General features: G+C 42.8%; 1 protein-coding gene across 1 annotated transcript in view; it reads right to left on the bottom strand.

The window, feature by feature from the left end:
• The window catches only part of ZC3H7A (zinc finger CCCH-type containing 7A), a 45,953-nt gene that overhangs the window by 21,541 nt on the left and 5,377 nt on the right, over window positions 1-19,035 (bottom strand). Inside the window, exons 2-9 of the mRNA XM_030798258.1 lie at window positions 9,512-9,613; window positions 8,634-8,673; window positions 6,376-6,573; window positions 4,265-4,423; window positions 3,966-4,046; window positions 3,834-3,872; window positions 2,505-2,538; window positions 1,758-2,041 (exon numbers count right to left, since the gene is read on the bottom strand). Of these exons, the coding sequence (XP_030654118.1) occupies window positions 1,758-2,041; window positions 2,505-2,538; window positions 3,834-3,872; window positions 3,966-4,046; window positions 4,265-4,423; window positions 6,376-6,573; window positions 8,634-8,673; window positions 9,512-9,579 (903 nt within the window). The 5' untranslated portion in view covers window positions 9,580-9,613. The remainder of the gene's footprint in view (window positions 1-1,757; window positions 2,042-2,504; window positions 2,539-3,833; window positions 3,873-3,965; window positions 4,047-4,264; window positions 4,424-6,375; window positions 6,574-8,633; window positions 8,674-9,511; window positions 9,614-19,035) is intronic.

Raw genomic sequence — 19,035 nt, 5'->3', positions numbered from 1 at the left:
TCTTAAAACAGCTCTCTCAGATACATCCTACTGTGATCACCATCACACAGATGAGGAAAATGATGTACTACGGTGAAGTAACTTGCCCAGTATCACAGAGCTGGAAAGAATCAAACCCAGTTCTGTCAGCCTTTTGCACACTGACACCATCTATTACACCACCCCTGGAAACCAGCTCGGAATTTCTCCCTCTCATCACCATCATCCTACCACTGCTGCTACTGATTTATTTTACTTTTACTTTATGGGAGGGGTCAGAAAAGTCTTTTTTTTTTTTTTGAGACAGAGTCTTGCTCTGTCACCCACGGTGGAGTGCAGTGGCATGATCTTGGTTCACTGCAATCTCCACCTCCCAGGCTCAAGTGATTCTCTTGCCTCAGCCACCCAAGTACCTGCGATTACAGATGTGCACCACCATGCCCAGCTAATTTTTGTAATTTTTGGTAGAGGCAGGGTTTTCCCATGTTGGCCAGGCTGGTCTCGAACTCCTGGTGATCTGCCCGCCTCAGCCTCCCAAAGTGCTGTGATTACAGGCGTGCATCACTGCACCCAGCAGAAAAGGCTTTCTATACAGGGATGGACACTAAGTATTTTAGGCTCTGTAGGCCACACAGTCCCTGTTGCAAGGACTCAACTATGCTGTTGCAGTGCAAAAGCAGCCACAGACAGCACATAAAATGAATAATCACTGATGTGTTCCAGTAAAACTTTACTTATGGACCCTGAAATTGGAATGTCGTATAATTTTATTGATTGACTGATTGAGACAGGGTCTCACTGTGTTGCCCAGGCTAGAGTGCATGGCACAATCAGTATTCACTGCAGCCTCAACCTCCTGGGCGCAAGTGATCCTCTCCCCTCAGCCTTCCAAGCAGTGGGACCACAGCCACGCACCACCAAGCCAGGCTGTTTTTAATTTTTCGTAGAGATGTGCCCTTGCTATGGTTACCCAGGCTAGTTTCATATAATCTCCATATGTCACAAAATACTATTCTCTTTTTGTTCTTCTCTCAACCATTTAAGAATTATAAAAAATATTCTTAGTTTGGAAGCCATACGAAAACAGGTAATAGGCCAGATTTAGCCTCTGGGCTATAGATGGCTGAACCCCGCTTTAAAGTATGTGGTTGCTAGAGGATTATCTTTAAGAATAAGAAGTCCTGAGGCTAGAAGCAGTGGCTCACACCTGTAATCCCAGCACTTTGGGAGGCCGAGGCAGGTGGATCACGAGGTCAAGGAGATCGAGAGACCATTCTGGCTAATGCAGTAAAACCCCATCTCTACTAAAAATACAAAAAAATTAGCCAGGCATGGTGGCGGGCGCCTGTAGTCCCAGCTACTCAGAGCCGAGATTGCGCCACTGCACTCCAGCCTGGGCAACAGAGTGAGACTCTGTCTGAAAATAAATAAATAAATAAAAAGAATAAGAAGTCCTTAATCTATATAATTCATTTTTTCTTAAATATCAAATGCCTATTTTTTATCAGAATGTTATATTTGCCCTTTCCATAATATGAGATCCCAATATGAAATGGAAAAGAAATTGGCTAATTACTAGATAGCATTGTTTCTTTTTTTATTTCAAAATGATCAAATTAACCAGTTTCAGTAGAGAAGAACAAAAGTAACTTTCAAGGTTAAAAAAAAAATCCAAATTCAGCCTATACGCAATACTGAAAAAGTCTATCAAGTTATATTACAATTTTAAAAAAGTTAACCCTGTCTTCAGAAGAAACTTGAGTAACACTGAAACTTACCATAACAGTTTCATTAGTTTCAGGTGCAGAATCAAGGAGGTCGTCTAGTTCATCTCCAAGGACCATATCCCCATCATCTAGAAAAGCTTCTGGCATAGTGAAGGGCATCTTTCCTCCATTTGCCAGCACTGCAGATGGCAGAGCACTCTCTTCCACTTGCAGTGGCAAAATAGAAGTTAAGGGCATAACAGGAACTGAGGCCAGCTCACTTCCAACTTCATGAGAAAAACTGGGTGCAGGTAAAGACACAACAGGAACTGCTTCTTGCCTTGGAGTTAATAAATCTGTAACACAGATGGAAATGTACTCAGTCACTTTCATTGTACTTACATAATAATAGCATTAATCCCCAATAATAGAGATATGAAGATGAAAATATGAAGGCAATTATAAAAATAATAAAATTGACAGTATAGTAAAGCAATTCCAAACAGATACAGTCACTTGTGAAAACTTATCCTTCTTTCACAAAATGCCTGTACCTTTTTTTGGGCACAGCTATCAGACAGCAGCAAGGCCACAGGGGGTGTCAGTGATTGCTTACTAACATCCAACACTTTTCAGTCACTCACTGGCACATCCAAAGGTACAAAGGCAGCGTTGGAAATCATTCTCACTTTAATATTAATACATTAATATGAATATAACCACACAGCAATATTATTTGACAACAATACATCGTGTACAAAGACATCAGGTACAAAGCTGGCACTATTCAAATTGTTAAGATGATATGTGAAAACATACCTGGCTCAATATCTTCTACAGAATGGTTCAAAGCCTAGAAATTAAACCAAACAATGGGTCATAATATTTTCAGGACTCTAAGCCATAAAACAATCAGTAAAACTCACCCTAGGCCAGGCACAGTGGCTCACGCCTGTAATCCCAGCACCTGGGGAGGCCAAGACAGGCAGATCACGAGGTCAGGAGTTTGAGACCAGCCTGGCCAACATGGTGAAACCCTGTCTCTACTAAAAATGCAAAAATTAGCCAGGCATGGCGGCAGGCATCTGTAATCCCAGCTACCCAGGAGGCTGACGCAAGAGAACTGCTTGAACCCGGGAGGTGGAGGCTGCAGTGAGCTGAGATAGCGCCACTGCATTCCAGCCTAGGTAACAGAGCAAGACTCCGTCTTGGAAAAAAAAAAAAAAGAAAAAAACTCACCCTAAGAGAGCAATGCAGGTTTCCACAGAAATTCAACTCCCAATTAAGATCCAAGAAATGAATGGAACACGCAAACCTGTATACACGTGGTGTTAGGTGAGATGCTGGTCTAGCAGTGCTGCCACTTATTTCTTGTGGACCAGCATTTCTCAAAGCCTATTCAGCAGAATAATGGACTAATTTGGCCACCATTCATTGCCCGACTCACAATAGCCATTAGCATCCTATTAGCCCCAAGAAAATTTTAATTTTAAAATTAAAAAAAAAAACAACACAAAAACCTTTGTTAATTTTATCACAAATGACTCCCAAAACTAGTATTTGGCCCTGAACCGCTCTTATTGCACTGAAACCTAACATCTATTAACATCCTATAAAATGCCCCACTGGAGCATTCAGGAAATGCTGGTTACAGCTAAAATGTATTACTTGAGTTGTAGATGTTCTTTTGTAAAGTGACTGGAAGTGGCCAGAAGAGGTGGCTCACACCTACAATCCCAGCATTTGGTGGGAGGCCAAGGCAGGAGGAACACTTGAGCTCAGGAGTTTGAGGCCAGCCTAGGCAACATGGTGAAACCCCATCGCTACAAAAAATTCAAAAATTTGCCAGGCATGGTGGTGTGTGCCTGTGGTCCCAGCTACTCAGGAGGCTGAGGTGGGAGGATCGCTTGAGCCCAGGAGGTGCAGGCTGCAGTGAGCCAAGATCAGGACACTGCACTCCAGCCTGGGCAACAGAACAAGACTCTGTCTCAAAAAAAATAAAGTGACAGGAAGCTATGGCCAATTATGTGTTTGAGGAATTAAAAATGTTCCAAAAATAAACACACACTAAAAATACTAAAAGCAGCATTGCTCCCATCCTTCCCTTTAAAAAAAAAATTATAATTTTGACAGAAAAAATAACTTTACCTTGGTAGCCCCATCCCCAGGAACTGATTTTAATGAGAGCTGAAATAAAATAAAGACACTAATTTAAAAACAGAACTGACTCCAAGTTATAAAACAAAATGAAAACACCTTATGGAGAGAACTCCAGCTTACCTCAGCTCTGACATATGCTTTTCTTATTTTAAATCCCAATTTCTGAGCTAGCTCTTGAGTTAGTTTTATTACATGCTCATCCTGAAAAAAATAAGTATATATAATTAACAAAGGGTTATATTTACTAACGGTGAAGAACAGACAAAACAGTGAAGTTTCCCATCAAGACACCAGCTTCGTTAGCAATTATACCCAACTGAAGCAGGTTGATGGGTGCCTGGAAAATTTAACTCTTTAAATGCCATTTATTATGATGTAAATGGTTATGATGTAAACAAATAAAACTATAAATTCCGTACCTGAGGCACTGCTAAGGAGCACTTTGCTACAGCATCGTAAGCCTTTTTGTATCTTCCTAAATCACTTAAAGCCTTAGATTTCCGATACAGAGCTTTGCAGTTACTGGCATTTAAACTGAGGACTATATTGCAGTCCTCCAAAACTTTATCATGGAAACCCTGGTGTGTAAGACCAAAGAATAAAGTCAGCAATCAAACAATTCATTTCTTGCACTGAGGCCTTCCAGTAATAAAAACAAATTAATACCCCATCCTATTACCCTCCCTCTAAACTCCAAGTTAACAGTATTACTTTTATTTTTTTAATTATTTTATGAAATTTCAAATACACAAAAGTAGAAAAAATATCATGAATACCCATGTACTCACCATCCAGGTCAGACAAATGCTAATATTTGGCCAGAAAGTCCCCAGATCTTCAAGAAATAAAGCTTTCCAGACCTAACTGACGTCCCCAGGTGTCCCTCTCCTATTCTCTCCTCTGTAGTTACCCTTTTCTGGAGCACATTAAGATGTCAAACAGAAACGTAACTCCAAACAGCTAACTGATATGGAATATATTACCCAAAACAAAATAAATAAACAATGAATGCTCTTTAACAAAGAGCTAGGTGACAACACGGATATTTTTCTTAAATTCATGGTTATATTTTACTGAGTATCCACAGTGAAAATTAAAAGCACTTCAGGCTGGGCACGGTGGCTCACGGTTGTAGTCCCAGCACTTTGGGAGGCCGAGGTGGGTGGATCACCTGAGGTCAGGAGTTCAAGACCAGCCTGGCCAACATGGTAAAACCCCATCTCTACTAAAAATACAAAAATTAGCCAGGCGTGGTGGCGGGTGCCTGTAATCCCAGCTACTCGGGAGGCTGAAGCAGGAAAATCACTTGAACCCAGGAGATGGAGGATACAGTAAGCCAAGATTGTGCCACTGCATTCCAGCCTGGGCAACAGAGTGAGACTCCATCTCAAAAATTTAAAAAAGGTGGCCAGGCGTGATGGCTCATGCCTGTAATCCCAGCACTTTGGGAAGCTGAGGCGGGCGGATAACCTGAGGTCAGGAGTTCGAGACCAGCCTGACCAACATGGAGACCGCCCCAGTCTCTACTAAAAATACAAAATTAGCCAGGTGTGGTGGTGCAGGCCTGTAATCTCAGCTACTCGGGAGGCTGAGGCAGGAGAATCACTTGAACCCGGGAGGCGGAGGTTACAGTGAGCCGAGATCATGCCATTGCACTCCAGCCTGGGCAACAAGAATGAAACTCTTGCCTCAAAAAAAAAAAAAAGTTTTAAAAGGAAAAAAAAAAGAAAAAAAAAGCACTTCAAAAGCTTTTTAAGCTTAAAAATGTGAAAAGCTAGTGTGAATTCCTTTGAAGACTAATTACTATTTCATGATTAAAAAAAACACTCGTAAGAGTGTTTTTTACAAAGAGTGTTTTACAAGATTAACTGGATCTTGACTAAGATGTTAACTGTGAACATGGATACCTGAAAGACACACTGACCTGTGAAGACCTGTATCTTCCCGAGATGACTTTTTTATAAGCAGACACACCTTTAAAAGCTGTACTCAAATGGGAATCGTCAAGGACCAGTAACTAAGAAACAAATTATTTCTTAAATCCCTAACCTTTTGTCCAAAGCTAATTTTTATTATTTTATTTTATTTTATTTTTTGAGACGGAGTCTTGCTCTGTCGCCCAGGCTGGAGGGCAGTGGCACAATCTCGACTCACTGCAACCTCCGCCTCCTGGGTTCAAGCAATTCTCCTGCCTCAGCCTCCCGGGCAGCTGGGACTACAGGCACGTGCCACCACGCCCAGTTAATTTTTTTATTTTTAGTAGAGACGGGGTTTCACCATATTGGCAAGGCTGGTCTCAAACTCCTGACCTCATGATCCACCCACCTTGGCCTCCCAAAGTGCTGGGATTACAGGCATGAGCCACCGCACCCAGCCAATGCAAAGCTAATTTTTAGAAGCCTCATGCCACTCCAAAAGCAGGTAATATGACTTTCTTAAAAACTTAAGAAATTGACTTTTTATTAATGTACTAAGTCATTGAAAAAATTCTTTTCACTCTAGAAACATCATTTAAAAAATTACAACTCACCATATTAGAATAGCAGGCAATACGATTTATATATAGTTTTTCAATTATTTCTTTGGGGATTAAAATTTCTTCAGATTTTGCATAATCAGCTATATTCAAAGCTTCCGTGTACTGGCTTATCGAGTTGTTCCAATCACGTTCCCGATAAACGTCATTTCCTTCATTAAAAAGATTTCTCACGAGAGCACGCAAGTATACCTAAAAAAAAAGAAAGTTACCACTTGAAGCCTTTTATCAAACAAGATACGGTATAAGTAAATTTTAATTTTTATACCTAAAACTTCACAGGAAACAATGTGACAGAACAGCAGCACTGCTCTAAGAAATTGTGAGATGCAGCCCAAGTCACTGCTATCTCAGCTAGGGATTGAATCTTGCTTGCTTTTTCAAGGGGAAATTCAATTTCTCACTATTAAGAAAAATGCAGCAAAAGAACCTTATAAATATTTGTTCACATCTCCAATTCTGTGCCCACTAGAGAAACCAAGTGGAAGCCCCAAGTCAAAGAGAATGAATAGTTTAAGGCTTTTGAGCAGTATTTCCAAAATGCCTTCCAAAAAGGCCATGATGAAAAATGGTTCTAGTGGTTTACTTTATAGCACCCATACACATTGGGTAGCGTGTGTGCATGTGTACACGTGCCTGGGTACGCGTGCACATATATGTAAAATCTACCAATTTCTAGGTGGAAAATGGTATCGTTTTCTGTTTTTTTTTTGTTTCTTTTTTTTTTAATGGTATCCTCTTTGTATTTGCATGTCTTTACCAGTGAAGTTGAACAATTCCACATTTTTATGGTCCCCTTTTATTCCTTTTTCTGTAAATTGCTCAGGTCATTTACTGATTTGGGGGGAGGGGGATGTTAAACTTTTTTCTTATCAAGTAAGTATATACATTCTTTTAGCATGTATGAAAGTTTGTCATTTTCCTTCATTATTTCTATCATGCTTTAATTTAGTGTTTTTTTTTTTTTTGAGACAGAGTCTCATTCTGGCACCCAGGCTGGAGTACAGTGGCACCATCTCGGCTCACTGCGACTTCACCTCCTGGGTTCAAGTGATTCTCGTGTCTTAGCCTCCCGAGTAGCTGGGATTACAGGCACCTGCCACCACAGTCGGCTAATTTTTGTATTTTTAGTAGAGACAGGGTTTCGCCATGTTGCCCAGGCTGGTCTCAAACTCCTGGTCTCAAGTGATCCGCCCTCTTCAGCCTCCGAAAATGCTGGGATTACAGGTGTGAACCACCACACCTGGCCATACTTTAGTATTTTAAAAGCCCTTTTTCATCACAAGATCAGAAAAATATTCAACTTGTTTTGTCTCATTTTATGAATTCCTGTCTAAGCTGATAAAATTATTTTAAGACTGGACAGATCAACCATTAACAATCAATGTAACTCGTGACATGCCACTTAACATCTTTAGACCCCAGTTCCACATGTGCAAAATGAAACAACTGTTACAGTTTATTTCTGGCTCTAATACTTTTTTATTCTAAATCTGTTTGTAGAGAGCTAAGGAACAAGAGAGAAGAAAAGGAGAGGAAGGAGAGAGGCAGCAAGAAAGTGACATTTAGAAGCCTCAAAACCCTCAGAGGAAAAATAACACAGGTGAACCAATAGCTAGTAGAGACAAGAGTCTGCAGTCAAAGTCCCAGTGAACTGGGCTTTCTCCCTGTTCCTAAACAGCAGATCACTAGTTCTTCCCTCTCGGTATCCAGTCCCCCTTTGCTGCTGTCAGAACATCTCCTAACAGAAAAAGATGTTCCACACACTCTTTCTCAATAAATTCTGTCCCACTTATTTTTAATGACATGAGAAGTAATTTTCAAGGGGCTCAAAAGATAAATTAATTCTAAACCACACTAATAGAGGAAAGAAAATACAGGACAACTGTGCAAGTATGCAAAAAAAAAAAAAAAAAAAAAAGAGAGAAAAGAAAAAAAAAAAAAGTCCTATATAGAAGGGGTTGGCAAACTTTTTCTGCAAATGCCCAGACAGTACATGTTTTAGGCTCCACGGGCCATATGGTCTCTGTCAAAACTACCATATGTTGCAAAAGCAGCCACAGATAATAAATACATAAACAAATGAGTGTGGCTGTGTTCCAATAAAGCTTTATTTGCAAAAATAAAAATAAAAAAAAAAGGACAGCAGGCCAAATTGGGCCCACAAGGCCATCATTTCCCAACCCCTGCAACAAATTACAGTTCACAAGCCACTTGCAGAGCTTTCAAGCAGACCTTCCCAGAGTCATTACCGCATATTGCTCCTGTGTTCCTGGATATGACAGTGGTGACCTAAGAAGAAGAAACAAATTAACTGTAATTATCAAGCTCCTTATCGGGACTTGTTCAGCCAGAAGTCATCTTAAATCTGTGGTTCCATTAGCTTGCCACTGATTCAAGGCATATTTCAAAGACTTCCTCCTCCTTTACTACCATTATTCACAGATGACTACAGTTACGGAAAAAAAAATACGTATATACATATACGTGTGTGTGTATATATATATATACACACATACTATTCCTTAGTATTTTTTAAGTACAACACTTTACTTTCAAACCTACTTCTATTTTTTAAAAACCCTAATTCTTCAACTGCCAAAAAAGAGGTTAAAAATAGTACAGAGCCACTAACAATATTTGATCCAATTTACTGCAGTATAGAGAGAATGTCTCCTTCCCAGGAAGGAACAAAGAGGCCCTTCTGCCCGGACACGTCCATCCAAACCACAGCTGTCTCATCATTGACATGCTTCAAGAAGTCCAATTAAACACTGAGCTTCTGAACAGACACGTCTGATCACAGAAGTCCTCTGTGCCGCCAGATGTTCATTTTCAGTCACTTTCCACTCAGCAGCACTGTTCGTAGAACAAATTCAAATTCCTCAGTCTAATGTTTTGGGGGAGACTAACAATTGTAGCCCTAAAAGCCAGCAACATTAAGACTTGCTTCCGAATGCAAGAATGTTCAAATGGACAAAAGAAAAAAATATTGCTAGAATATGGAGTTTCTAACCCAAATTAACTGGACCCATTAAACATGACTAAAGTGTTCTCACTCTCCACAAAACATATATCCACACCAAAGAATTAGGACACGGCAAGAGCACAAGAACTCTGAAGCTCTTACTGTATAAACTGTAGTCCTTCCTTAATGTTCTGCTGCCTTTTTCTTCTCTCCTCGGACACACTGGACATGTTATCCCACACATTCACTTTCTAAATGAGCAATCTGGAAAGAAACAAGGCAAAAAAGCACATAAGGTACCAGGGCCCCTGGACTCCAATCAAAACACCCATAAATCCAGACCTTGTCACACAATCAGCTGTGGACACATCCATTTCTGACTTGACTCCAGGGTCCTGGACAGCAGGGACCCTACAGGAGTCATCTTTGTGGATCCCCTGTGGTCCAGCATGCCACCATAAGCACACCGTTTTCACATTCTTTTTTTTTTTTTTTTTTGAGACAGAGCCTCGCTCCATTGCCCAGGCTGGAGTGCAGTGGCGCGATCTCGTGATCTCAGCTCACTACAACCTCTGCCTCCTGGGTTCAAGCAATTCTTCTGTCTCAGCCTCCTGAGTGGCTGGGACTACAGACGCCTGCCACCACGCCTGGCTAATTTTTGTATTTTTAGGAGAGATGGGGTTTCACCTTACTGGTCAAGCTGGTCTCGAACTCCAACCTCAGGTGATCCCCCTACCTCGGCCTCCCAAAGTGTGGGATTATAGGTGTGAGCCACCGTGCCCAGCCAGTTTTCACATTCTTTAAGGCTGAATGGCTATGCAGACTTCGAATACCCTTCCTGAGCAGTCTCCAGGAAAAAGTCATGTCTCCCCTTCCTTTCCTCTTCCCTCTTTTGGCTTCAGGTTTTGTTTTTCCCCTGTCTACACGCACGTATAAGCTGTCCCTAGAACAGTTCCGGCCTTGTTTTGCTTCTGGAAGCTCTCCAGAAATAAAAGGGTTTCACATCCGCTTGCCTCTGAGGGAGTCTGACTTCCTTGTAAGCCAAGTTTAAACCTTATACATATTTTGTCCCACAAACTTCCAAAATGATTATTGTTGATACAACAGATAAAAGAATGATATAAAGTTACTTCTATTGGAATTTTCTGGATAATAAAATGTTATCTTCAATATACCACTTGCAAATGTCAACACATATCATTCTTTTGGGCCCCACCTCCACTAATCAACATTCACTGAGCAGTTCCCCAAGTTCAAGGAGAGACACAGAGAAGACATCTGAGATAAAACACCTCCCAGTGGCCCAAACTAGAGTTTCTCAGGCTCGGCATTCTGGGCTAGCTAATTCCTTGCCTTGTGATTGCAGGATGTTGGCAGTATTTCTGCCTCTACCCACTATGCCTGTAGCACCTCACCCCAACCCCACTCACAACCAAAAATGTCTCCAGATATTGTTAAATGTCAGGGTGGGGAAAGCACAATCAGCCCCAGTTGAGAACAACTGAGACCTAAACTTAAGACAACATCTTACACATAAACCGCATATGTGGACCCAGGTGACAGGAAGGGAAATTCCACTCATGTTTCAAGTACGTTGCTGAAATTTTTTAGTTTCATTATTGCTTGGCGTTTGCAGCTTTATTTTTAAATCTCATTTTTTTCAAAGTATAAGGGTGAGATGGGACTTGGAATGTCCCAAATGCTGATAACTGGTACTAATCCCTTTCTTCTTTGAAACACTGTCAGTTCTCAATATTTTTGTCCTATAAAGTTGGTACTTTACTGAAGTGTTTACATGGGAAAGGATATGACATAGGCGACTTGCTTTAAAATACTCCAGCAACAACAAAAAAGGGGGGGTTGGGTGTGAGGTGGGGAGGAAACAGCAGAACGCTGATAACCAGGGGAGGGTGAGAAGTGCAGGGGATTCTTCAGTACTATTCTCTGGACTTTGTATGTGTTTGAAACATTACAAAATAAGAAGTTTAAGAAGTCCATGACACTACAGTAAAATGGCACTATTTCTGGAATGTGCTTTTAAAACAGTTTAGCCAAAAGGGGGGTAGCTGGGTGGAAATAAAACAAGAATGCCAAAAATACGGATAATGGTTCCAGCTGGATGAGGGGCATGGAAGCTCATTCCACCCTTCTATCTACTTGGACATGTTGGCCCATGTCCTTAATAGAAATGCTTTTTAAAAAAAATTTATATATATATATTTTTTTAATTTATAAATGTTTTTTAAAAATTTGTATCTACAAAGTAATTTAAGGAAGCACTATCTGTAGAAGAAAAAGATTTTTTAAATTTACTCAGGCCACTCATGGTAGCTCACACCTGTAATCCCATCACTTTAAGAGGCAAAGGCAGGAAGATCACTTGAGCCTAGGAGTTCAAGAGCAACCTGGGCAACACAGGGAGACCCCCTATCTCTACAAAAAATTTTAAAAGAGGCCGGGCACGGTGGCTCACGCCTGTAATCCAGCACTTTGAGAGGCTGAGGCGAGTGGATCATCTGAGGTCAGGAGTTCGAGACCAGCCTGGCCAACATGGAGAAACCCCATCTCTACTGAAAATACAAAATTAGCTGGGCATGGTGGTGCATACCTGTAATCCCAGCTATTTGGGAGGCTGAGGCAGGAGAATCACTTGAACCTGGGAGGTGGAGGTTGCAGTGAGCCAGGATCGCGCCATTGCACTCCAGCCTGGGCAACAAGAGTAACACTCCGTCTCAAAAAAAAGAAAAAAAAAAAATTGGCAGGGCACGGTGGCTCATGCCTGTAATCCCAGCACTTTGGGAGGCTGAGGTGGGCAGATCACCTGAGGTGAGGAGTTCCAGACCAGCCTGGCCAACATGAGGAAACCCCATCTCTACTAAAAATACAAAATTAGCGGGGCGTGGTGGCACATGCCTATAATTCCAGCTACTCTGGAGGCTGGGGCAGGAGAATCGCTTGAACCCGGGAGGCAGAGGTTGCGGTGAGCCAAGATGGTGCGACTGCACTCCACCCTGGGCAACAAGAATGAAATTCCGTCTCAAAATAAATAAATAAACAAAAAATACGAAGATTAGCGAGGCATGGCGGCATGCACCTGTAGTCCCAGCTACTCAGGAGGCTGAGGTGGGAGGACTGATAGAGCCTGTGAGGTCAAGGTTGCAGTGAGCTGTAATCATGTCAGTGCACTCCAGCCTGGGTGAGAGACCTTGTCTCAAAAAAAAAAAGTAACCGAGTGTGGTGGTCCGTACCTGTAGTCCCAGCTACTCAGATGATGGAGGCAGAAGGATGACTTGAACCCATGAGGTCAGGGCTGTAGTGAGCTACGATTGTGCCACTGCACTCCTGCCTGGGCGAGAGAGTGAGACCCTGTCTCAAAAATTATATATTTTTAAAAAAACTAACCCAATGTCTATCAAAAAGGAAATGACTGAAGAAATTATAGGAAAAAAAAAAAGATGAGGCATATAAGTATCCATATGACCCATTTTGTTTTGTTTTGTTTTGTTTTTGAGACGGAGTCTCACTCTGTCATGAAGGCTGGAATGCAGTGGCACAATCTCGGCTCACTGCAACCTCCGCCTCCCGGCTTCACGCCATTCTCTTGCCTCAGCCTCCCGAGTAGCTGCGACTACAGGCACCCGCCACCACGCCCGGCTACTTTTTTGTATTTTTAGTAGAGACAGGGTTTCACCGTGTTAGCCAGGATGGTCTCGATCTCCTGACCTCATGATCTGCCTACCTCGGCCTCCCAAAGTGCTGGGATTACAGGCGTGAGCCACCGCGCCTGGCCGTTTTGTTTTTTTTTAAGTGACAGGTAGGTATATATATTGACATATGCTTGTGTAGACATAAAATAGTCCCAGATGGAATCACAGGAGACTACAGCAGTAGTAGAAGACCGAAGGCTGGAAAAGGGGTAGGACGAGGTCTTTTCAATCTATATGTTCAAAACTTTTGTTTTATTTGGAGCCACGTAAATGAATTACCTCTGTACAAAAATTAAACAAATTTTTTAAAGTTTATGTATCCTCTGAGCCCTTCCTTGGAAAGATGACTTAAGGGACCACCGGGCTTTTGTTTGTTTTAGCTAAAACAGGGCAATTTACTTAGAGTTTGAACTTTAGAGCTCAGAGGAACCCAGAGTAGTATTCAGGATGCCAGAGCAGTCAGGCCAGAGGGAGCGAGCAAAAGAAAGGGATGCCTGAAACCAGGACGATGGCCACACAGTTCAGTGAATGATGTACCTTTCTCTCAGGCTCTATCTAGCCAAGGTGGGGAATTGGTTTGAGATTGACTCAAAAAGTTAATCTGCTGGCTAAGAATGGACTCCTGGGTAGTGATATCTGCCAAGTTTATAGCCTTAAAGCTATTTTCCCCAGAAAGTGTTAGAGAACCTTGAACCTCAACCTTATACACCAAAGGCGTGTGGCAAAAAGCTGATACCACAAGTAAGTGATTGAAAGGAAATGGAAAATGGATACAGACGTTTTTAATGCACAAAATACACCCCTTTAGATGTTTATAGATCTAGGATCATAATATCAGGCAATATTTAAATATAATATGACAGAGTATTTCATGTTCAGTAGTTTTTTAAGTTTCCCCAAAAACTTTTATTTTGAAAGTTCTCAAACACACAGTAGAGTTTAAAAAAATTATAATACTGCACGCCCAAACCTACAATTAATATTTTGTGAGATCACATCTGCCCATCTTTATCTACCTGCTCATCCTTCTGTTCATTCATCAGTCCATCTTACTGTTTTAATAAATTTCAAAGTCAGCTGCAGATACCTAAACATCTCAGCACACACATCATTAACTAGAGATCAATATTTGTTTACAGTTTTGTTTTTTAAGGTAAAACACACAAATCTTAATGTGAGTTTTGACAAACTCATGTGACCCAGAGCCCTATCAAGATATAGACCAGCACCTTGGGAGGCCAAGGCAGGAGGATCATTTGAGCCCAGGAGTATGAAACCAGTCTGGGCAAGATGGAGAGACCCCATCTCTACAAAAAAATAAGCCAGGTGTGGTGGTACGTGCCTGTAGTCCTAGCTACTCAGGAGGCTAAGGCAAGAGGATTGCTAAAGCCCAGGTGTTGGAGGCTGCAGTGAGCTGCCGACCGTGCCACTACACCCCAACCTGGGCAACAGAACAAGATCTTGTCTCTTAAAAAAAGAAAAGATATAGACTATTAACTGTCACTCTAGAAAGTTCCCTCATGCCCCTTCCCCAAACCACTATTGTAATTTCTTTTTTCCTCACCATTGATTAGTTTTACCTGTGAAATAATCTCCCCCCAACACACACCCCTTTGTTGTTTGTTTTTTGGTGTTTTTTTTTGAGACAAGGTCTTACCCTGTCATCCAGGCTGGAGTAGAGTGGTGTGATCACAGCTCATTGCAACCTCAAACTTCCGGTCTCAAGCAATTCTCCCTCATCAGCCTCCTGAGTAGCTGAGACTACAAGTGTGCCACAATGCCCAGCTAATTTTTTTAATTCCACAGGGATTAAAAACACAGGGACTGGCCAGGCACAGTGGCTCACGTCTGTAATCCCAGTACTTTGGGAGGCCAAGGTGGGCAGATCACCTGAGGTCAGGAGTTCGAGACCAGCCTGCCCAATGTGACGAAACCCCGTCTCTACTAAAAATACAAACATTAGCCGGGCATGGTGGCAGGCACCTGTAATCCCAGCTACTCAGAAGGCTGAGGCAGGAGAATCATTTGAACCCAGAAGGCGGAGATTGCACTGAGCCAAGATCACGCCATTGCACTCCAGCCTGGGGGACAAAAGCAAGACTTCATTTCCAAAGAAAAAAAAAAAAAGCACAGGGATTACAGGTGTAAGCCCCCTCATCCAGCCTTGTACTCCTTTTTTTAAAGACAGAAAAAGACGTTTAAAACGATGCCATCTTATTTTTGGATCCTGTTAAAATCTAGCCTCGATTTTAAAGAAAGAAAGAATTTTATAACAGTCTCTTTTCTTACTCAGCCTCAGCAGCACTCCCTCCTAGGGGCCCCTCCCTTCAACTTCCACCTCACAGCCCTGGCTAGGTTTGTCCCCACCTCACAGGCCACTCTGTCTCCTGCAGGCTGAGGCTCCATCTCCACAGACCTCTCACCTTGACAGCCCTGAGGACCCATTCTTGAGTCCCCGAGCCATACTCTCCCATAGAGGTCCTCCCTCCACCAGACGTCAAATGCCCTCATCTGGGGCACCATGACAACTCTCACGTCCATCCCCAGGCAGAGCCTCTGGCCTGTTTGACAGTTCCGTTAGAATTTCTCACAGACATCCTAAACTGTTAATTTTAACATGACAGTGAAAAGGAATGTCTCCTTCCCATCCTATCACTTAGGCGCCCATTTGCCCTTCCGCCCATTTGCCCTCCTGGAGGGCCACCAACCACTGTTACCAGTCTCAGAAAAGTCCTGACAAATATATTGTTTTCTTTCTTTTTTTCTGAGACGCAGTCTCCCTCTGTTGCCCAGGCTGGAGTGTAGTGGCGTGATCTCAGCTCACTACAACCTCCACCTCCTGGGTTCAAACGATTACCCTGCCTCAGCTGTCCCGAGTAGCTGGGATTACAGGTACGCGCCACCACACCCAGCTAATTTTTGTATTTTTAGTAGAGATGGGGTTTCACCATGTTGGTCAGGCTGGTCTTGAACTCCTGACCTCGTGATCTGCCTGCCTCAGCCTCCCAAAGTGCTGGGATCACAGGCGTGAGCCACCGACAAAGATATTCTATAGAACGATTCTGTATCTTGATTGTGGGAGTGGTTACATGAATTTATGCATGGGATAAAACTGCATAATACTACACACACACACACACACACACGAGTGCTGGTTAAAACCCAGTGAGGCCCGTAGTTTGGTATTATACTAATGTCAATTTCCTAGTTGTGACAGTGTGCTACAGTTATATGTCACCATTGAAAGAAGAGGGGGTGAAGGGTTCATGGGACTGTATGTACTACTTTTGCAACTTCCTGTGAGTCTATAATTATTTCAAAATAAAAAGTTAAAAGTATTCTGTGTATATGTTTGTTTTTGTTTTTTTTTTTTTGAGATGAACTCTCGCTCTGTCACCTAGGCTGGAGTGAAATGGCGCAATCTCAGCTCACTGCAACCTCCACTTCCCAGGTTCAAGCAATTCTTCTGCCTCAGCCTCCCAAGTAGCTGGGATTACAGGCGCATGTCACCACACCTGGCTAATTTTTGTATTTTTGTAGAGACGGGGTTTCACCATGTTGGCCAGGCTGGTCTTGAACTCCTGACCTCAGGTGATCGGCCTGCCTCGGCCTCCCAGAGTGCTGGAATTACGGGCGTGAGCCACCGCGCCCGGCCGTGTATATGTTCTTTTTTATTCAAACTGGAGCTACCAGTGAATTCTGTACCCCACTGTCTTTATGTAGTATCTAATCAGTGTGTTCATTTTCAGCACACACAGCGTTCTATGATATGGCTGTACCATAATTTTACCAGGCCTCTGGTGATGCACCTTCTGGTTGTTTCCAATCTTTAAAGGTTACCATGTACACGGGGCATTTCATACACATCTAAGTATCCCTTTAAAGAACTTCTATAGGATAGGCCGGCCATGGTGGCTCACACCTGTAATCCCAGCACTCTGGGAGGCGGAGGCAGGCAGATCACTTGAGGTCAGGAGTTCCAGACCAGCCCGGCCAACATGGTGAAACCCCGTCTCTACTAAAAATACAAAAATTAACCGGTGTGGTGGCATACACCTGTAATCCCAGCTACTCGAGAGGCTAAGGCAGGAGAATCGCTGGAAACCAGGAGGTGGAGGCTGCAGTGAGCAGAGATCATGCCACTGCATTCCACCTGAACCACAGAGTGAGACTCCATCTCAAAAAAAAAAAAGAATTTCTAAAGGATAAAGGGCATATGTATTTGCTTATTTTGCCAGCTATTGCCACAATACACCAAGTGATTTTCCCACCAACAATGCACAGGATTCCTGGTTCACCGCTTCACCCAGGCATTATCAAATGTGTGAATCCTTGTGAGAAACGGTGTGGCAACGTGATGAGGCCATGTTTGTTTTAATCTATCATTAGCAAGGCTCAGCATCCTTTCAGATTTAAGAATCATCTGTACCTCCTTGTCTGTGAATTGTGCGCTCATACCCTCTGCTCATTTTTCTTCCAGGCTGAGGTTTACTTATTTACGGAAGTTCTTTATATGTTGAGGAAAATAGTCCTTTCTGATGTTATTGGTATTTTTTCCAATTTGATGTCAATCTTTTGACTTTGGTTATTTTTGACAGCAAAGGTTTGTTGTTGTTGTTGTTGTTGTTGTTTGAGACGGAGTTTCACTCTTATTGCCCAGGCTGGAGTACAATGGCACGATCTTGGCTCACTGCAACCTCCGCCTCCCAGGTTCAAGCGATTCTTCTGCCTCAGCCTCCCGAGTAGCTGCGATTACAGGCACATGCCAAAATGCCTGGCTAATTTTATATTTTTAGTAGAGACAGGGTTTCTCCATGTTGGCCCAGCTGGTCTTGAACTCCCAACCTCAGGTGATCTGCCCACCTCGGTCTCTCCCAGGAGGCAGAGGCTGCAGTGAGCCAAGATCGCGCCACTGCACTCCAGCCTGGGCCACAGAGCGACATTCTGCCTCAAAAATAAATAGATAAATAAAATAAGTAAAACATAAAAATAAAAATCAGCCCAGACTGGTGACACCTGCTTGTATGTACTCTCAGCTACTCAGAGGCTGAGGGAGGAAGATCGCTTAAGCCCAGGCGTCCAAGGCTCAGCAAGCTATAATCACACCACTGCACTGCAGCCTGGGGTACAGAGCAAGACCCCATCTCTAAAATAAATTTTTTAACACACACACACATACACACACACACACACATACATACACACACACACACACACACACACCCCAATTCTTGCACTCTGCTTAAGACCCTTCAGCGGTTGCTTGGGACGCTGGATGAAGCCTTGCCTCCGTATGGTGACCTAGCAGACCCCCGTCCCCAAGCCACGCAGTTCCTCCCTCCCCCAGCTTCACACATGAGGCTCCCGTCACACTGACCTTTTAAGAGCTCCCAGAACAAGTCAGGCACTCCATGCTTCTAAGTCACTGTGTTGTTCCCTCTGCCCAAAATACACTTCCCAGCTCTTCACAGAGCTGGCTCCTTTTCATCCATCCAGAAGTGGGCTTAAATAACACTGTTAGGGATCTTCCCTTGCCACCCTAAATTGCTGCCTCACCCCAGTCTCACCCCTCTTACTCACTTCAGCAGGTACCTGGTACTTCTTATCCTTCATTGTAAGAACAAGATCTGGGTCCAGCTCAACAAATACTTGAACAAAGAATGAAGTAAGCAACCCAGCGTAAAAAGAATGCCTCATACAAAGTTCAGAGGCCCAGGAGATAGAAGCTGGTAAAACCGTTCACAAGAAGCAAGCATGAAGAAGGAGGGCGCCCAGTAGGAAATGACTGCATGCAAACAGAGCTGGCTATAGTGGGGCTCGGCCTCCAACCCTTTGGGGGAACAAGGTGGGAAGTGAAGTAATATAGTGGGAACTGGCTGGAGATAGCGATGGAAAAAAACCTGAAACCATAAGGGACTCCTCAAGATATACAATGACAAGTTTCACTGATCCCCTCTCCTCCTAAATAAAAAAGAATTC

Source organism: Nomascus leucogenys, chromosome 18, assembly GCF_006542625.1.
Source record: "Nomascus leucogenys isolate Asia chromosome 18, Asia_NLE_v1, whole genome shotgun sequence".
Classification (NCBI taxonomy): domain Eukaryota; kingdom Metazoa; phylum Chordata; class Mammalia; order Primates; family Hylobatidae; genus Nomascus; species Nomascus leucogenys.
Note: the sequence above shows the minus strand (reverse complement) of the source record. Positions and strands in the feature narration are given on the sequence as shown.